Source organism: Cupressus sempervirens, chromosome 1, assembly GCF_028749045.1.
Source record: "Cupressus sempervirens isolate cs-2001-9-10 chromosome 1, ASM2874904v1, whole genome shotgun sequence".
NCBI classification, from domain to species: domain Eukaryota; kingdom Viridiplantae; phylum Streptophyta; class Pinopsida; order Cupressales; family Cupressaceae; genus Cupressus; species Cupressus sempervirens.
The window spans coordinates 131787243-131805379 of record NC_143118.1 but is presented as its reverse complement, the minus strand read 5'-3'; the positions used below and the strand labels follow the sequence as shown (position 1 = coordinate 131805379).

The following is an 18137-nucleotide window of genomic DNA, read 5'->3' as shown; positions in this document are numbered from 1 at the left end:
AGTTGCATATATGCTTCTCTCCTAAACATGGTGTGGTCTCCAGATTTGAGTATAAATTTGCTTTCAGGCTCCATTCATTTTTTTATTTATTTTTTATTCGCATCCGGACTGTGCTGGCAGTGAGTTGCCTGTCTGTGTATGTATTTGAAGCTGTCTGGATGATCATTACCCTTGTGTGGAGATTATTACTAGTGTCTTTAATCATATTGAGCATGCTATCTACTGATTTGTTTATCTTGCTTTGGGTAGGTTGCTGCTGAGTCTTCATTAATACTTTGTATAGTGTAGTTCAGTAAGATTTCTACTGCAGTCATTCTTTTGAGGAAGATCAATCCCTGCATGGTTGTATATTAGAAATTGTGTGGCATTATTTAGTGTATATTGTGTGATGATAATAAGTCGGACATCACTGATTTTGTGTCAGCACACGCAGCTCCTGCTGATATAGCTGAGTTAAAGACATTGGTGAATTTTGCATAGAAATGACTCTGTGATGAGATAAGTATCCTATAATTTCTTGTTATATTACTGGGAATAGTTTTGATCTCTATATTTGACTGCAGGATGCATCAAAATAATGAGAGATTGATGAACACAAAAATGTTGATTGTAGTCATGTGATTCATGATAAATATCTTCTTTACAAACCAAAAATCATATTTAGAGGGAGACATTTTCGGCTTCAGAGGGAGGTTATGTGATAGAGGCAGATGTCAACCCTTTGTAAGCTCATTTGATTGAAAACGATTGGAATCAACTATTTTATTTTGGTAATTAAACTTGTCCCTGCTGAGAGGAAGTCTCTGTTAAAAGAAAATCTCAATTATTAAATTTGTCTCTGTTAAGAGGGAGTCTTTGTTAAGGAAAATCTCAATTATTAATGCATTCTTCCCTAAGAGAAGTTTGAGGTGAAAGCCCTCGTTCCACCCTCTGCAAATAGGTACGGTGGACCACCCTCTACAAGTAGACATGGTGGAAATACATTCCTATCTGGGAGAAGTCTGAGGTGAAAGCCCTTGTTCCACCCTCTACGTGTAAGTACGGTGGACCATCCTCACCAAGTAGGCATGGTGGAAATGTATTCTTCTCTGGGAGAAGTTTTTGAAGTAAGATCATTCATTCCACCCTCTACAAGTAGGCATGGTAAAAGTCATGTGTGACTTTAATTTTATGTGCTATGGTGAATTATATTATGTTGAGATAACATGTTTTATATGATATGAACTATCATTGACATCTTTGATTGCAGCTATGAGTGACTGCCTTATTAAAGATCTCTCTTGCTAAGAGGGAGTGTTTAAGTTTGTAATTGTGATAGAGATCTTTATCTTTGTTCTTGTAAAAATGGAAATATATTTGTCATGACCGTTATGGTCACCTTCAGCTGAAAGAGACATTTGTGAGAATATTTTCATATAATATTATATAAAAAGACATGTCATTTGTCATGTGAAGAGGCGTGCATATGAAAATACTACATGTTGTATATTGTTTCTAGAAATTTGAATGGTCTTACATTTGGGATTTGAAGAGACCTTCGTATGTAAAATGAAGAGTCAAATGCAATCTATTTATGTGATTGCTTAGAGTATTATAATCAATGAAGGGAAAGCCTTGCACTGAAAGCTGAAACTTTTATTATCAATAAAAGAGATATTTTTGCTGGTGTGGCTGGGTTTTCCCCTTCATGTGGAAGGGTTTTCCCAGGATAAATCTTCTGTCTTTTGTGCAGTTTATTTTCTTTTCTTATGTTTGTTTATCTTTAATTTATGGTCTAAAAACTTAACATTTCGTACATGCAGGGGCATGAAATGACGCGCCGGAATCCAAAACCCATGAGGCTGAAGTAGTCTTAGTTGAAGATAAAATTGATACACCATCATCTTTGTCATAGACAATGTTTGCTTCACTTTCCAGCACTAATTCTTGTGCTCTTTTATAATCTCTACAATCTTTCTTCACGTGGCCATTTTTGCCACAAAGCCAGCAATCTCCTCCTTTCCTTTCCTTTGACTTTGAGCACCTAGCTGATTTTGATCTTCTATGATGGTTGTTTCTCCCCCTTATTGTAGCTTCTTCCTCTTGTTTCGATGCTCACCGCCATCAAGGCTTCACCAGATGAGGAATCCTTGTTGCTTCTTCGCATATCCTCACTAAGTAGAGTGGCCACTACTTCATCACAGAACAACTTGCTCTTTGAGGAGTTTGAAGTACAAACTGTTGTAACTACGAGATCCCAGCTGTCAAGTAAGGAACACAACAAGATGTTAGCTTTAGATTCGTCATCTTGAATCATGCCAACTGAGGTTGCTTGACATAATAGGGTGTTCAAATCGTTTACATGATTTGACATCGCAGTCCCTCCCTTCATTTTCAACTTGTAGAGCTTCTTCGTAATGAATATTTTATTTTCAGCCACTGTCATTTCGTAAATACTTTGAAGTTTATCCCAAACTTCCTTTGTTGTTTTCTCGTTTAATACTATTAATGCATGTAGCTTCGGTTTGACATTACTGTGGTAAACACATACCTATGTATATATGTACAATAGCATGATGCACACGCTGTTATACATATATGCATACATACATGTTGTATCTTCCACAGTCTGAAATCGATGAGATATATATATATGTTCTGAGAACATCAAGGCATGATCAAGATTTTTTTTGGTTCCTTTGATGTTTAGATCATGATCGATCTATCCTTTATATTGGGTCACAAATGTAATGATTGGTTATACATTTAATCACTGTGTTTATGACAGTAACTAATCATGAGCATTAGTTAACTATGAACGGGTATGAGAATGAATGTCCATGTCTCCAATTGAAGGCATAGCCATTCATCCCCACACCCCTTCCGTTGATATTTATCCAATCTGCCCGATGTAATCTTGGCATCGAAATCTATTAATGCAAGCACTCCAAAAGGATCGAAGATAATTCTAGGTTCAATAATACTATATTTCTATTATTACTGCACTAACGTTTGCAGATTCTGGAAGAGATTCAAGTACATTGGTATTATTGTTTGTACCTGCAACAAAATTCTGCAATCAATTAAATCTGGTAACAAACTTTACATATACATTGACCAAAACATTATGTGATAATGAAAGAAAGATTGTCGACATCACCTTCTCACCAGTCTTTTCCCAATCTTCATCCTTCATTGGAGCTGGTTTCTTAGCTTTTCCTCCAATTGCAATTAACAAGTCTTGCTTGACTAGCAACGAACGCAGCTGAACTTTTCACAACTCCGGATTTTCAAACACCAAAATCGATCCCAGCAACTACGCCAAGCTCTACTACCGATTGCGAAGTTCACCGAAAGTACAAAGTGAAAGAACAGAACAGCAAGAAAGAAGAAAAACACAAACACATGAATTTATCATGGTTGCTATGTCCACACTGCAGGGAAGATCTCTTATTAATGTCAAAGTCTGGTCTTTACTTCCCAGATGTAGCTTCAGCTCTTCGAATACAATACTAAATAATAAACCTCCAATAGCAATATATAGAGTATCGAAAGAATTGAAGACACATAAACAACTGGAGGGAAACAATAATTAAAAACAGGAATAAAAACATAAGTATGTTGGGCTTCACATATACACCCAACAAATATATGGCATGCATGCAAGTGTGTGCACATTACTTTAGCTATTTTGTTTAAGTATGTATCTGTACAGTTACTTTATAAATTGAATGTTTATTCAACCCTAAATTATATTAGGGTCAAATAAATGTGGTCCTTGCAAGGATAAAATAACCGTGATGTATTTGAAAGTATTTTATCTGTATCTGATCTGCACATTCATGTGTCTAAACAAGGGAAAGGAAGTATCTGGAAGCTATGACTCAGACTAATTGAATCCTCACCTTTTCTATCAATATTGATAGTTTTACTTCCCATCCCTCCCACCTAATTGGATAGAAATTTAAAATACAAACATTCCACAAGAGGTTTTCCTAACATTGTGCATTTAATATTTTCATCATGTTGGCAAGAGGAATGCAAAAGAATAAAATTACATGTTATCCCCAGCTTAAATATTAGTTACATTGCATTAAAATCATATGAACAGTTTCATGCAATTTACACAAATCTTTCTAAACAGCTAAAAAACAATGTACTTACTTCATACACAAAAGTATTTACGGACAAACTATCAGGAACTGCATCTCGTCCTTTGCAAGCAATCTGAATAAAAAAGAAAAGACATAATTTTTAAGTTGTGTATGATACACAGAATTTAATCATTGATGTTAATGTGATCAACTTAAATAGAGTAAATTGCAAGCCTAAAATAGTAAAGTATACCTTCATATATCTGATACCATTGCTTTGCCATTCTGCTGGCTTATAGTAGCGTGTAGTATTTGTCAGATCTATGACCATGCCCACCTGCCAAAGTAGTTACCAAAAAATAAAGATTTAATATAACAGCATTACAAACAACCAATGGTAGATCCCTTTTTTTGCTTTGAGATCCTTTGCAATAAAAATACTCCAATTGTCAACATATATTATTGAGAATCAACGATGTTATACGTAACCCTGTGAGGTCTACAAAGAACATGAAAGCATCAAAAATTAAACTAAACAGACAAAACATATTCTAACAATCCTGCCTTAAGTTAGATTTCCTAGCAGCTAAAAGGTTTGTTTTATTCTTTACTAGGGGTACAGTAGAGTGACTGTTGAAGGGAAATACAGTTGAATCTCTTCCCACAATCAAGCACAATCACATGCCCTAGTGAAATTTTGAACAAAAGAACAATAAACTTCCAAAATTTTCAAACATATGGCAAGAGAATTTTAAAGGATGATTAAGATGCAAAAGGAATTTCTAAGAAATAACAACCTTAACGGTCACAGCTTACCATGTTCTACAATGTCCCCTTTATTTAGCCTTACCAACATCTGTGGAAATTCCAACTTCCCTGGAGAGCTCCATTCTATTCAGAATGGAGTTCAGTTTGTGTTGCTTTTAAGGGATCAAAATAAGTTTGTTGTTTCTTGAAAGAATATTCTATTTTTGTAAAAGATCTGCTAAGTAGTATTGCCACACAAATGTCTGGAAAGTAATTGAATAAGTTGTCAAAAGGTGTAATAAAAGACTAACTTATATTAATTGTTTGTAAAGATGACTAACAAAAGAAAATCGCCTACTGGGAGTTGATGGTTATCTTTATTATTAAAATCTAACCTGAAATTATTATTTACAAAAAGCTTCAAAAATGTTTTTTTAAGGGAAATTAGATGAGATGAAGCTCACATTCTGGATATTTTTTAACAACTCTATTCTCTGATTGAAAATTGTTCATCATCGGCCTAGGACAAAACCTAAGATAGTATTGGCTACATTTTGGTAGAACACCTTCTCTAGCCAATGCTATGTGATTCATTCAGGGTCAGAGTTTGCAAATTGATACAGGTTTTGCAAGAGTTGTAGTGAAGAATCATTTTTATTCGCAAGTGAATTTATCAATTTCCAGCTATATAGCAAATAAATGAATGATTTTACTATCTCAAAAATTTCATTTTCATTAACTATACATCTGAAAAGTATCATATTTTTTCCACAATGGTTGTGCACGCATTTTGAAAAGCAAATACAAAACATTATATCTCAATGAACATAATATCTCAATGATGGCTAGGAACTTACCCCAACTGTACCATTTCCACACTCCCTAAGGAACCACACACTTTTCAAAGATAGCAAGAATGGTCAAAGAGTAACTTTGAAGACTTTAATTGCCCATTCTAAGCCTGAAGACTGTACCAACTGACCAAATAAGAATTGCAGCTTTATTTATATTGTTCTACAATTATTCTAGGCGATTGTAACATCATAAAGTTGTACTAACATATGGGATGTTCTACAGCTAGAAGGGTTCAAAATGCACGTAGATTGGTCTAGGTCAGCCAACAGTTATCATTGTCAGTATTTCATCAGTTCAATGTATTTAAGGATGTACAAATAAATCTGTTACAGCTATTTTATGTATTTTTTTGAAGAAATCTAGCGTACATATATCTAGTTAGTGAAAGAAAAACTATTAACAGCATCTTAAAAAAAATTTAAAAGAACTGTGGTAATTATTTTGGAAATTATGTCAATTTAATATTGGATGGAAACTGAATGACAAAATGCATGAATGGCATAAGTATGATAATTTGCAAGTTTGGTCAAAATGCCTGCAGAGGCTTATTGTATTTACATTTAAAACAAACTGGTGTTAATCAGTAGACTTGAAACTAAGATTCTTATTGAATACTCTTGTAAAATTATTGTGGTGACCAAGGGAAAAATCACAAAGTAAAGCTGTTGACAATTCTGTAACATCCTATGCCACGTGCATTTGATGGCACTTAACAAGCTCATGCAATAGAAGAATGAGCTTGACAAGCAGAATCTTTTAGAGCTAACATGCTCAATATTTTTTTCACTTTGTGCAGGCTCCTCTTCTAATATAGACGATCTTCTTGCAATTTTCAGGCAAAAAACAGTGCCAGACTTCAGAATTTGTTTTTTTCAACAAGAACTGCAGTCTTTAAATCTAATTTGATGTAGCAGTCCCATTGACATAGTTAAATAGTAGCACCATAAGAATTAGAAATGTACATTGGTAAGTTTAATATATGATAAACTTAAGAAAAGCGAAAATATTTGTCTTAATTATAGATGATTTTTATCTTGCTGCAGCCTAATGTTTAGAACTTTCAATGACTCTTCTGTTAAAATTATAAAGAATTTGCATTGATGTCCAACAAATATAAATGATTAAACTGAAGAAGCATCAACTATAATGCCAAAAGAGTTAGCGGTACAAGTTGTTTCATATTGTCTTAGATTTGGGGTTTGTTTCTTTTTCTTTTCTGGATACATGGAGCAATGTAAACATGACGAGAATATATAAGAAATGTACATCTATAATGCATGAAAGATAGAGTAAAGCATTTGCAATGTTGTTCATAAGATAAGAATAAAAAATTGAATAAAGATCCACTGCAGAACCATACGGGTTAACAGCTCAAGTTAGTTCCTTTTTCTTTCTTAAATATATGAAGAAACATAACCATGTTGAAAATATATATGCTCATTGCTCCGTATATCCAAGTTTAAGCCTTCAAATGTTTATTGCATTGAAAAGGAGCTTTATGTTTCCCTTGCGTTCACAAGATAGAATAGTTATACTGGCTTGTGTTACAGAAAATGGATGGTACCAAGCCCTGCTTGCCATTGTCATCCCGCATTCTTGGATTACATAGAACCATAGGCTCCCACAACTTATACTCTGATGAAGAGAACAATTTTCAAAGAAAGAAAACAAAACAGTTTCCATTCCTGATAAGCTTTGCCTTCATGCTTGAAAGGAGTGATTGGCAGTTGCAAAATTCATTATGACCAAAGTTATTTTACACTTACAAAGTTAAAAATTCGAACAAAGGAGTAACTCACAAAAGCAAATGAATAATGATAACAAATAAGCACAGAGTTGTCATTTGTTTTTGTTCAGATTTAGTGCCAGCTGCGGAACTAAAGAGCAGCTGATTATTATTTAAAATCTCCCTTATAATCCCCATTCATTTTAGCAGCAGCCAGGTCACCAATTTGAATCCTCTGAGCAACTGAAATCATTATGAACGAACATTTCAGGCTGCCACGCCTCTACAGTTTTTGTCAGTCTCTTCCTTTACACCACGCCTCTTACTATTTCAAATTGCATGTTTAGAACATAGCAATAACAAATATACAATTAATGTAAAACCCGTGACAGCCCAAAAAATAAGCCATAATCCTCCAATATGCTGAGCATACAACCTCTACACAACCAAAAATCTCAATTTATGTCAATATAACAGTGACCCACAAATCTATAGTGGCCTGCATTGAGCAAATAAGTTCTATATCTATCCTACTGCCTTCAAATTTTCTCTTCTTTTATCCTCATTTGATTCTCTGCTCCTTGCTCAGGGAATTGTTTTGAAATTCAAGGTAGTTGTTTTGTGATATAAATGTAGCCTTTTATTAATCACGTCATCCAGCCAAGGGTATATGAACAATGTTTTAATAATTACATCAGCAGTCAAAGAGGCTTTTGTGAACACGTGAGTCACTGTAGCTTATTTCTCTTGTCATAATTAGACATATGTTCAACTAAGACCCAGTGCAACAACTATCTAGATTCATATTCCCCTTGCATAATACTATAACCTTTATTGGGCAGCTTATATATGCCTGATAGTAAGGCCCCACTGTTCTGTTTGGCTCTGCCTTATTGAAACATTTTAATTGTGATTAAATGTGATCTTGTTTGTATATGACAACATGAATTATTTGTATATACATGCCTGATGTTGGATGAATGGATAGGCAGTATTTCTTTGTTACTTTCATATCCATATTTCCATTATACAGCTTCCATATCTGTTTTTTCCACTTTTGATGGTTGGTTTACAACACTAGATCTAGCATAGTTTAACAAGTCAATTGATAAATAATAATTTTAAACAGAATACGATCGTTAAGATGGCCTGAATGAATAAAGTCTCACAATCAAGCAAGGGGCTTTAACTTTGAGGTAGAAAATTATATATTATGTATATAGAAATGTGTAATTTACAACTAGTTATTATAAATGCTAAATATTAATAAAAGGATCAATTTAGATTTTTAATTGAAATTTAAATCTTTCATTCCAAAGTTATTTCTCTGCTTTTAAAGTAAAATATATAGGAATGTGTAATTTACAACTAATTTCTTCAAATATTGAAAATACAGTCAATTAGGACAGTTTATTGACATTAAATATTTTATTTTCCTAGAGTATTCAAGGATGATGGTGGTTTTGTTTGCGACGATATCAGTCCAATTGCTATCATGGTTTCTGCATGAAAAGAATGTTCTACAACTATGCACAATTCTCCAATGCCCTGACTTTGAAATTTTAGCTACTTATATGTTTTGCTGCATAATTTTCTTTTTCTAATTACAATGAGCAAATACTGTGTAGGTCAAATATTTAACAAATAAGACACGTACAAGTAGTCTTTTGCAGATCCTAATTCACAATTGATCCTCAAGATTCCAAATCAAATGTTAAAATTTGATGACAAATATTTCATGGTCTACTCTTACAAATTTCAGATTAAATTATCATCAGACCCTGATTTTGCAGATCCTCTCAAATCTTCGCTAATGATCTTAAAATCTTATTAATGAGGAATTTGACAATGATGTAATTAATCTGCTCCTTGAATCTTCTTGGCAAGATCAAGTTAATGAACTTGTATATCTATTATCCTTCCCATGGTTGACTGCACTACAAAGTTACAACCATGAGTGGGTAATAAAACAAAGTATCTGATGAAGAAGGTTGACTCAAAACAATGCTCAAAGGAAAAACATATCTTTTGTGTACTTAATTATTCCTACCAACATTAAAATGCAGATTGCCCTTAAAAAATAACATATTTCACAGAGACCAGTAACCACGGACTATTAATAAGAAAAAATAACAAGAATTTTATGATAAAAAACATTTGTTCTTTAATTATTCCTACCAACATTAAAATGCAGATTGCCCTTAAAAAATAACATATTTCACAGAGACCAGTAACCATGGACTATTAATAAGAAAAAATAACAAGAATTTTATGATAAAAAACATTTGTTCTTTGACTTTCAAAAAGCACGTTAGTTGGCAAAATAAACCAAATGATAATTCATACTACTTTTCAAACATAATCAACCAATGAAAAATTACAATAAAAGCACAGGGTGATTCCATGACGGATTTTCTTAGTAGTCTTTATATCAAGTGCAACAAATGCGGATCCATCAAAATTAGTAGTAAATTATGACAAACTTACATCCCTACCCAAAACCCGCTGACGATGAATCACTTGCTTTGAAGAATATCTTTTTCCGGGGATTATATAGTCATTGAATTTCTCTCCAAGAGGAACTTTGGATGGAATTATGTTTGCAAGAGGTTCACCAGCTGCTGGACAATCTATCCAGCCTGCAAGACGCAAACAATAATTAGTGATGTTTCATCCAACAACACAAGGGAAGTGCCATGTAGACAAAATAAATATTTCCTACAATCAAGTATAATTGAATAACAACAGACATTAATAAGAACATTAGAAAGTTACTGAGAGATGACGTGTTTGTGAAATATATCATTTATGAAAGTTTAACATATTCAGAAGGAAAACCATGAAGTTGGAAATGAGCATTAAGTATGACTGAAAACACTTGGCACCTTTCTTAAAAATAATAGTAACATTAATAACTTACCCAATTACTCAAGTAGAAATATAACAGAATGAATGGTCAATCTGAATTCAAAAAAATATGGAACCTTTAAATATTAAGGAGGAAAATGTAATGAACCCTAAGTATTTGAACACAACTTTTTCTAAACCACTCTTGCAATTTTGTCAAACAATTTGTGAGCGCTTCATAAAATTCTGTTCCTGTTGTAGTTTGTGTTTTGTATTGATTCTATAACCTTGTTCAAAAGAACTAATACTAAGATCACATAGATCAATTGCATATGAATCACTGAATTTCAGATGTTGACCTACTTTATGTTTCTGAATTGAAGCATTTTAGCAACAGTTCATATGTGCGCTCTTCTTAGCAGAATTTCATTTTAAGTTTAAATTATAGAATCAGTGACCAGAGATGTATCACAACAATGTTAGTTCAGTTTCTTACAAACATACCAGGGATTTCAAACTCCTAGGTTGACAGCAGTATGACCAGCCAGCACTGTACAAACGTCCAGAAGCAACTGAGAATCCAACCATTTAATACATATATGCCACCATCAAACACTAGCCCAAAATTCATACATATACAACAATACGGTGGATCTAAAGAGACGCTAATCTTCCCCTACTTGCTGTGATCTGGTCTAATTTCAATACACAGCTACAAATATGCTCCTGTCTTACAACTTAGTACATTGGACAATATCACTAAAAGGTTCTGGCTTGTCTTCACAGAAGACTTGATTATGCCAGGAAGACTACACCTTCAATTCCAATGTTCTCTAAGAACAACCGACAATGGTTCCTCCTGTATCAGACCAGGAAGCTCTATGACTCTCTGAATTTACTGAATATCATTGTGCTTGTAGAATGCTCTGTTAATCATAACTGTTCCCAATATTAGAAAAGGAACCATGATTGCTGAAACTTTAATTATGGCAGGTCCACAACAATGTTATTTGCACCCATATATGCTTCCTTTGCTACTTACATAATTTATATTATCAGACCAGCTGAATAATACTATTTCTTCATGTTCATGCATTTGGTTCTTGTCCACTCTCTCCTTATTTTGTTGTGCATTACACTTCCAGTCTGCAATATAACAAGTTCACAAATTACACAATCTCATACTTTTGTAATTCCTGAAGATATCATCTGCCATTATGATCGCCTGATCATTCTGCTAATGATGGTGTACCATTGTATTGATCTCCATCCATGAATGCCTGATAATGTTATTTTAGCGATACCTAAGCCTGTTCATGATATAACATCCATACTCAAAAGAAGGATCCTCCTAGTGCTCCTTCCAGTCAAAAGGTATGCATGCGTAGAAGCTGCTCACCACTTGGTTCAATATTTCTTATGTAGTCTACACATCAATTAACAGTCATGCTTCATCAGTCATATTCCCTGTCCGAGCACAGATGCTTCCTCTTACTCCCCTGTAATTCTTCTTCCCTAATCTTATCGTCTCCCCACCTTTATACATGGTGTGTAGAGAGACGACCATTCAGAGGCCTAGTTATTCATTGTGACAATCTGTTTGGCTATATGTTTATAATATAGGTTGTCCCTATTTATTATATATATGATGTTCACGTTTATAACATTGCTTTTATACAATATTTGATGTGTGTATAGATTTATATAACAATATTTGATAAATTTCTATTTAGTATATTTTAATTGTAATATAATCATATTTGATATTATACAAGGTATATATTATAATTTATTTTAGATTTATATTGTAATAATCAATTGATTGGTATTATATTATACTTATGATTATTATCATTGTTTATTATTAATTATTGTAAAATAATGTGATTTTTTTTATTGATTTTATTAAGATAATATCTTATACTTTCTATAATAGTCAACTACTTGTCTATAGTCCGTCTTTCAATCTAGATAGGAATGTTTCCTATCCCGTCTCTTTTTTCTTCAGTCCAGATAGGAATGTTTCCTATCCTGTCTCTAGCTTTGTTTCTAATTCCGTCTTCAGTCTACGTTGTTTCTTTTAGAAACAACGTCCTTGTAATTCTTTATAAGGAACACATTTGTTCCTCTGTTAATCAATCAATGAGTCATCCGGAAATCCGTTAATCTGCCAACTCTTCTTGAATCTTGTAACATGGTATCAGAGCTATTACTTAAATTTTTTCAAAAAAATTTATAATTTCTTCGTGAAATTATTTGTTTAAATTTTTTCAAAATTATTTCTGTTGAATTTCTCTAAATCCCGCTTAGGGTTTTTGGCCTAGAGAAATTCCCGAACTCGAGTCTACCTGTGTTTGTTCAGCACACTCTAGCCCCATTCGTCCATGCACATCGATCCTTGAAGAAAAATCGTGGCCATTTTTTGAAGACTCGCATTTTTGGGGTGAAAATCTGCATGTTTCTGTATCAAATCTTCATGCTCTTAGCCGTCTCAGTCTGTCATCATGCTCTGGGAAGCAGATTCGACCATTTTTCATCAAGAAATCTGAAGTTTTTTCAAGCCTTTTTCAGCCAGGGCCTTTTTTTTTTGAAACCCTAATTTTTGGGGTCGAAAAAATATTTTGTTTGCAAATTCTTGGTGGGTTTTTCGAAAGCTCAACTGGGTTGTCGTCCGTTTTTTCTGGGTGCCTCGATTTTTGTGCCTTGATTTTTGAGCCAGCGGATCCCAAAAAACGATAGCAGATTCCTTCTAGGTTTTTCGAGCTCTCTTCAAGGTCATTCTCTGATTCTTCTGGGTCTTTTGTATTTTTGCCTCGAAGAACGTGCCTTCACAGATTTTCACAATTTTTCATTGGAAAATGTGCCATGGCATCTTTGACAAATATTCTGCTTGAGCATAATTCCAAATTCAATGGTCGCAATTATGGAACCTGGAAGCAGCGCATCATCGCAATCTTCGAATATCGAAACATCGATCAACTTGTTCTGGGTGTTACGCAGCGTCCGACTTCTCCGAGTCCTGATCAAGGCGAAGTTGCATTTTACGCCTTCTAAATTTGTTTCTGTTTTTTTGGGTTTGTTGATTTTCTCCTCAAAAATCATTTCAAGTTGTCTGTAATACGCAAGGTTGTGTGAGATTCTGGGTTTCTTGATTTTCTCCTCAAAAATCATTTCAAGTTGTCTATAATACGCAAGGTTGTGTGAGATTCTGGGTTTTACCGTTTTTTCCACAAAAACGAAGTTTTGTAATTGCAACTTATTTCGAGTCATAGCACTCTTCTGGCAAAGCTTCTTGGTTTCAGCATTCTGTAGATCCAGGGAGGGTCTCACTTATCACAGAATGTTCCGACATCCGTACGTTGACCATTAAGGGAGGGTATTAAGATAATATCTTATACTTTCTATAATAGTCAACTACTTGTCTATAGTCCGTCTTTCAGTCTAGATAGGAATGTTTCCTATCCCGTCTCTTTTTTCTTCAGTCCAGATAGGAATGTTTCCTATCCTATCTCTAGCTTTGTTTCTAATTCCATCTTCAGTCTACGTTGTTTCTTTTAGAAACAACGTCCTTGTAATTCTTTATAAGGAACACATTTGTTCCTCTGTTAATCAATCAATGAGTCATCCGGAAATCCGTTAATCTGCCAACTCTTCTTGAATCTTGTAACAGATTTAATATGATCATACATCATCATCTATATTTATTCTTACGTATTTAAGTACTCAATTTAAGATTATTACACTTCCAACTATGTAACTGAACCATTTGGATTGTTGAGATTTAGAATTATTATATAATCTGTTAAAGCAATCCAGTATGTCTTTCCCTGATTTTCTACTATCATTCGAAAGAGACTGTCTCTCAATTATTTTCCTCTTTTTCTTAGAGGTTTTGTTAATTACCTCAATAAATGGCTCTTTCATTCAATGTTTCACTTGTAGTACTAGTGTTCTTCTGAACAATAATAGATTTTAGGGTCATGGTTAGCTCCTTATCTCTATTCAAGGGTCCATTAGAAGTCCTCCTAATATTCTTGGTTCTTTCATTAATAGTGTTGAGAGCAATTTGTTGTGCATTATGTTTGGGGAGGAATGAAGACTTTTCATTAACCCCAGCTTTAATCTCTTTTAATCTTTTCAATAAATGGCTCTTTCATTCAATGTTTCACTTGTAGTACTAGTGTTCTTCTGAACAATTTTAGATTTTAAGGTCATGGTTAGCTCCTTATCTCTATTCAAGGGTCCATTAGAAGTCCTCCTAATATTCTTGGTTCTTTCATTAATAGTGTTGAGAGCAATTTGTTGTGCATTATGTTTGGGGAGGAATGAAGACTTTTCATTAACCCCAGCTTTAATCTCTTCTAATCTAGTATCCGGTTGACAATCAGTTAGTGTATTGGTGATATCATTACCTAAGGCTGGCATCACTTCAAAGTCATCTTCGAACAGAGGATAATTCAAGCTAAAATATTTACCACTATCAATAGTTTCTATTATTGCATCATTTTTAGACATGGGTTCATCATTAGGATCCTTATGGATATCCTTATAACTACCCATTTAAAAAACCCTAAAACTATATGCATTTACTTCATTCTTCTTCATTGGGCCCAACTTTACACCTTCCTTCAAATTAGGGTTAATATTACTGTCAAATCTAGGGTTCTGCAAATTTCTAAGTGCTAGACACTTTTTTTTAGTATGTCCATTTTTCTTACAATGAAAACAAGATCCTAGATTTCCTATCAGGGTTACTTTCCATGTAAAGTTTTCTTCTTCTAATTCCAACGAAATGATATCCGAGAATTCTATGTTAGGTTCTAGGACAAGTAAAATTCTAGCATTTTAAGTGAGGTAATGAGTATTTGGAATCCTCACTCTGCAAAACTGAACCAAGAGGTTGTACAATCTAAGAAATAAAAGGCCAAAACTCAAGTTCCAAGTTTTTAATTTCAATCCAATGGCAAGCAATAACTTGTTCGACATTACTTTCCATGCAAATTTTTCTTCCTCTAATTCTAGTGAAATGATATCTGAGAATTCTATGTTGGGTGCTAGGGCAAGCAAAATTCTAGCATTTAAGTGAGGTAATGAGTATTTGGAATCCTCAATCTGCAAAACTAAACCAAGAGGTTGCACAATCTGAGAAATAAAAGGCCAAAACTCAGGTTTCAAGTTTTTAATTTCAATCCAATGGCGAGCAATAACTTGTTCGACATTACCTTTGGTCAACCACAGAAAAACCCTAAACGATGAACGACCGACATTCCAATAATTCTTTTTAATGATATAATATAGTTATTTTTACTATTATTTTGTTTATTATCATTTTCTATTAAATCCTAAAAATATCACAATGATTACTCTAGTAGAAATATAAGTAAATGCACCGTCAATCCAAATCCAAGGTCAAGCATAGTTTTTTCATTCTAACTTAAATAAAATAAAAATGTAACCAACAAGGTTCAAACAATTCCATATCAAGACACCTCAAAATGGCTTGTACAGTTCTTTAGTCATGATGTAGTCTTTGATGAAGAACAAGGACCATCTATCTCTTCCTTATATGAGCATCAACTTTTGAAGGCCTCTAATATGGATGTTCGTCTTCCATTAGGTCCACCTAATCAAAGGGATGATGTGGAATCTGAATTTGATTATGCACTACCTAACTTTCCTCTAAATGATGCTAACCTTCCACCTATTGCAAATCCCGCTCCACCTTAACTTATTCCAGCTCCAATTACTCTTCTTACAGATGTTGGCTCATCTACTCTCCGGCCTAAATGGTGAGCTAAAACTGTCAATGATCTTTATGCCAATGAGCTCACTGAGGGTAGACCTTCTAGAAATAAGGCCAAGCAGCCAGATAAAGTTAACTTTGATCTTATGACCAGTTTTCATAGTATTTATGATCCTTGGACATTTAAAGAGGCCAAAGGATTCCACCGTGGGAGCAGACTATCGTTTTCGAATGCAAGAGTCTTTTGAATACCACATCTGGGAACTCTTTGATCTTCATTCAGGGAAGAAACCCATTAGTTGCAAATAGGTCAATAATGTCAAGTATAATGCAAATGGTACCTTAGATGAATACAAGGCCAGATTCATTGCTCGAGGGTTCACACAACTTGGATGGTAAAACCATCAGATGGATCTTCAAAGTGCCTTCCTCAATGATGAGTAGCAAGAAGTCGTCTGAATGATGAGCCTCTTAGTTTCAAGGTTGTTGGCAAAGGACACCAAGTTTGTAGTACTCAAGAAAGCACTCTATGGACTCAAACAAGCCCCTCGAGCATGGTACATGAAAATTGATTAGTACCTTGGTTGCTCATTGTTTTCAGTGATGCCCTTCTGACAGTGATTCGTATATCAAACGCTCTTGTGATGATATTCTCTTTCTTGTTGTCTATGTGGATGACTTGATCATTACTAGCAATTTAGCACATTTGATTGCAAATATCAAACAAGATCTATGCAAGGATTTTGATGTGACAATTTTGGGGCTTCTCCATTATTGTTTAAGTGTTGAGGTTTGGTAAACTAATGGTAATATCTTGATCTTTCAGTCTAGTATGTGAGGAACTCTCTTGACAAGTTTCGTATGCAAGACTATTAAACTACTTCCACAACTATGGAGAAAGGACTAAAGTTGTCAAACAAGTCTAATTCTCCACCTGTTGATGAAACCACTTACAAGCAACTAGTGGGAAGTCTCATCTACCTCAATACCACCATACCTAATATCAATTTTGTTGTAGGCCACATTTTACACTTCATGACAGGTGCCAACGTTGATCGTTGGGTAGCAGTGAAGCATGTGCTATGTTATGTGCAAGACAGCTCTAATTATGGACTTCTTTCCACTGGAGTCATGATTCCAGACTCAATGTGTTCACAGATTCAAATTGGGTAGAATCGATCAATGATAAGACATCAACTTTTGGATGTGTTTAGTTTGGAATCCGGTGCAGTCACCTCAACTAGTAAGAAGCAACATGCAATCTCACTCATCGACAAAAGCATAATATCAAGGAGTTGTTAAGGTAGCTTGTGAGGCAGTTTGGTTTAATTGAATGCTTAAGTCTATACATTTATCTCAAGTGGGCCCAACTCCCTTGCTCTCTAATAATTAGGGAGTGCTCAAACATGCCAAGAATGAGGTCTTCCATGAATGAATAAATGAATGAAATATTTTTAATGACATCCACGAGGCCATAAGCCTAAGGGACCCACATAAAACTCCTAGTCAATCTGATGTGATTTCTCCAACCTATCTCTTTTGTTGTGAATCTGCATAAGTAAAATGGTCGTCATTACATTCGATAGTTGATTTAAAACTGGACTATTCACTTGCAGTATGTTCCAATAGTGGATTGGACTACAGACATTCTCACCAAGCCTCTTGGTCCAAATAAGTTATTAGGGTACAGCTTGGTGTTGTGAACAAATTGACCATTAAGTGAGGGTATTAGAATATTATTATGTAATTACTTTAATGATCAATTGTATATTATAATAAGCAACTTTCTATTTTGTACATTTGTTAATTTTTTATACTAATCCCTTCAATAATTTCTTAATACATCAAAAACTTCACCAATTACTTTGCGCATTAGTGTTGGGGCTTTAATGTTACGATAAAGGTGTCATTTACCTTTCAATCTTATGCATATTATATTTATCTACAACACTTTTGTAAGGTGTGCTTGTATGCCTAATGTGTACCTACACATATAACTTGTAAAATTCAGTTCCACTACATTCACGACATTTGTTACCATATGCATTCATGAAGGTGACACACAACATTGGCAAATAATGGTTTTACCTTGAGGTTACTTAAGTCATTTTCACATACCTAGGTTCAAGAGCAACAATTGTAAAAT

The 18137-nt window shown here is 34.1% G+C and overlaps 1 protein-coding gene across 1 annotated transcript in view; it reads right to left on the bottom strand.

Annotated features, from left to right (window-relative positions):
- The window catches only part of LOC149576517 (uncharacterized), a 115644-nt gene that overhangs the window by 71646 nt on the left and 25861 nt on the right, over nucleotides 1-18137 (bottom strand). The window contains exons 3-5 of the mRNA XM_089817600.1: nucleotides 9889-10040; nucleotides 4327-4410; nucleotides 4144-4206 (exon numbers count right to left, since the gene is read on the bottom strand). Of these exons, the coding sequence (XP_089673726.1) occupies nucleotides 4144-4206; nucleotides 4327-4410; nucleotides 9889-10040 (299 nt within the window). The remainder of the gene's footprint in view (nucleotides 1-4143; nucleotides 4207-4326; nucleotides 4411-9888; nucleotides 10041-18137) is intronic.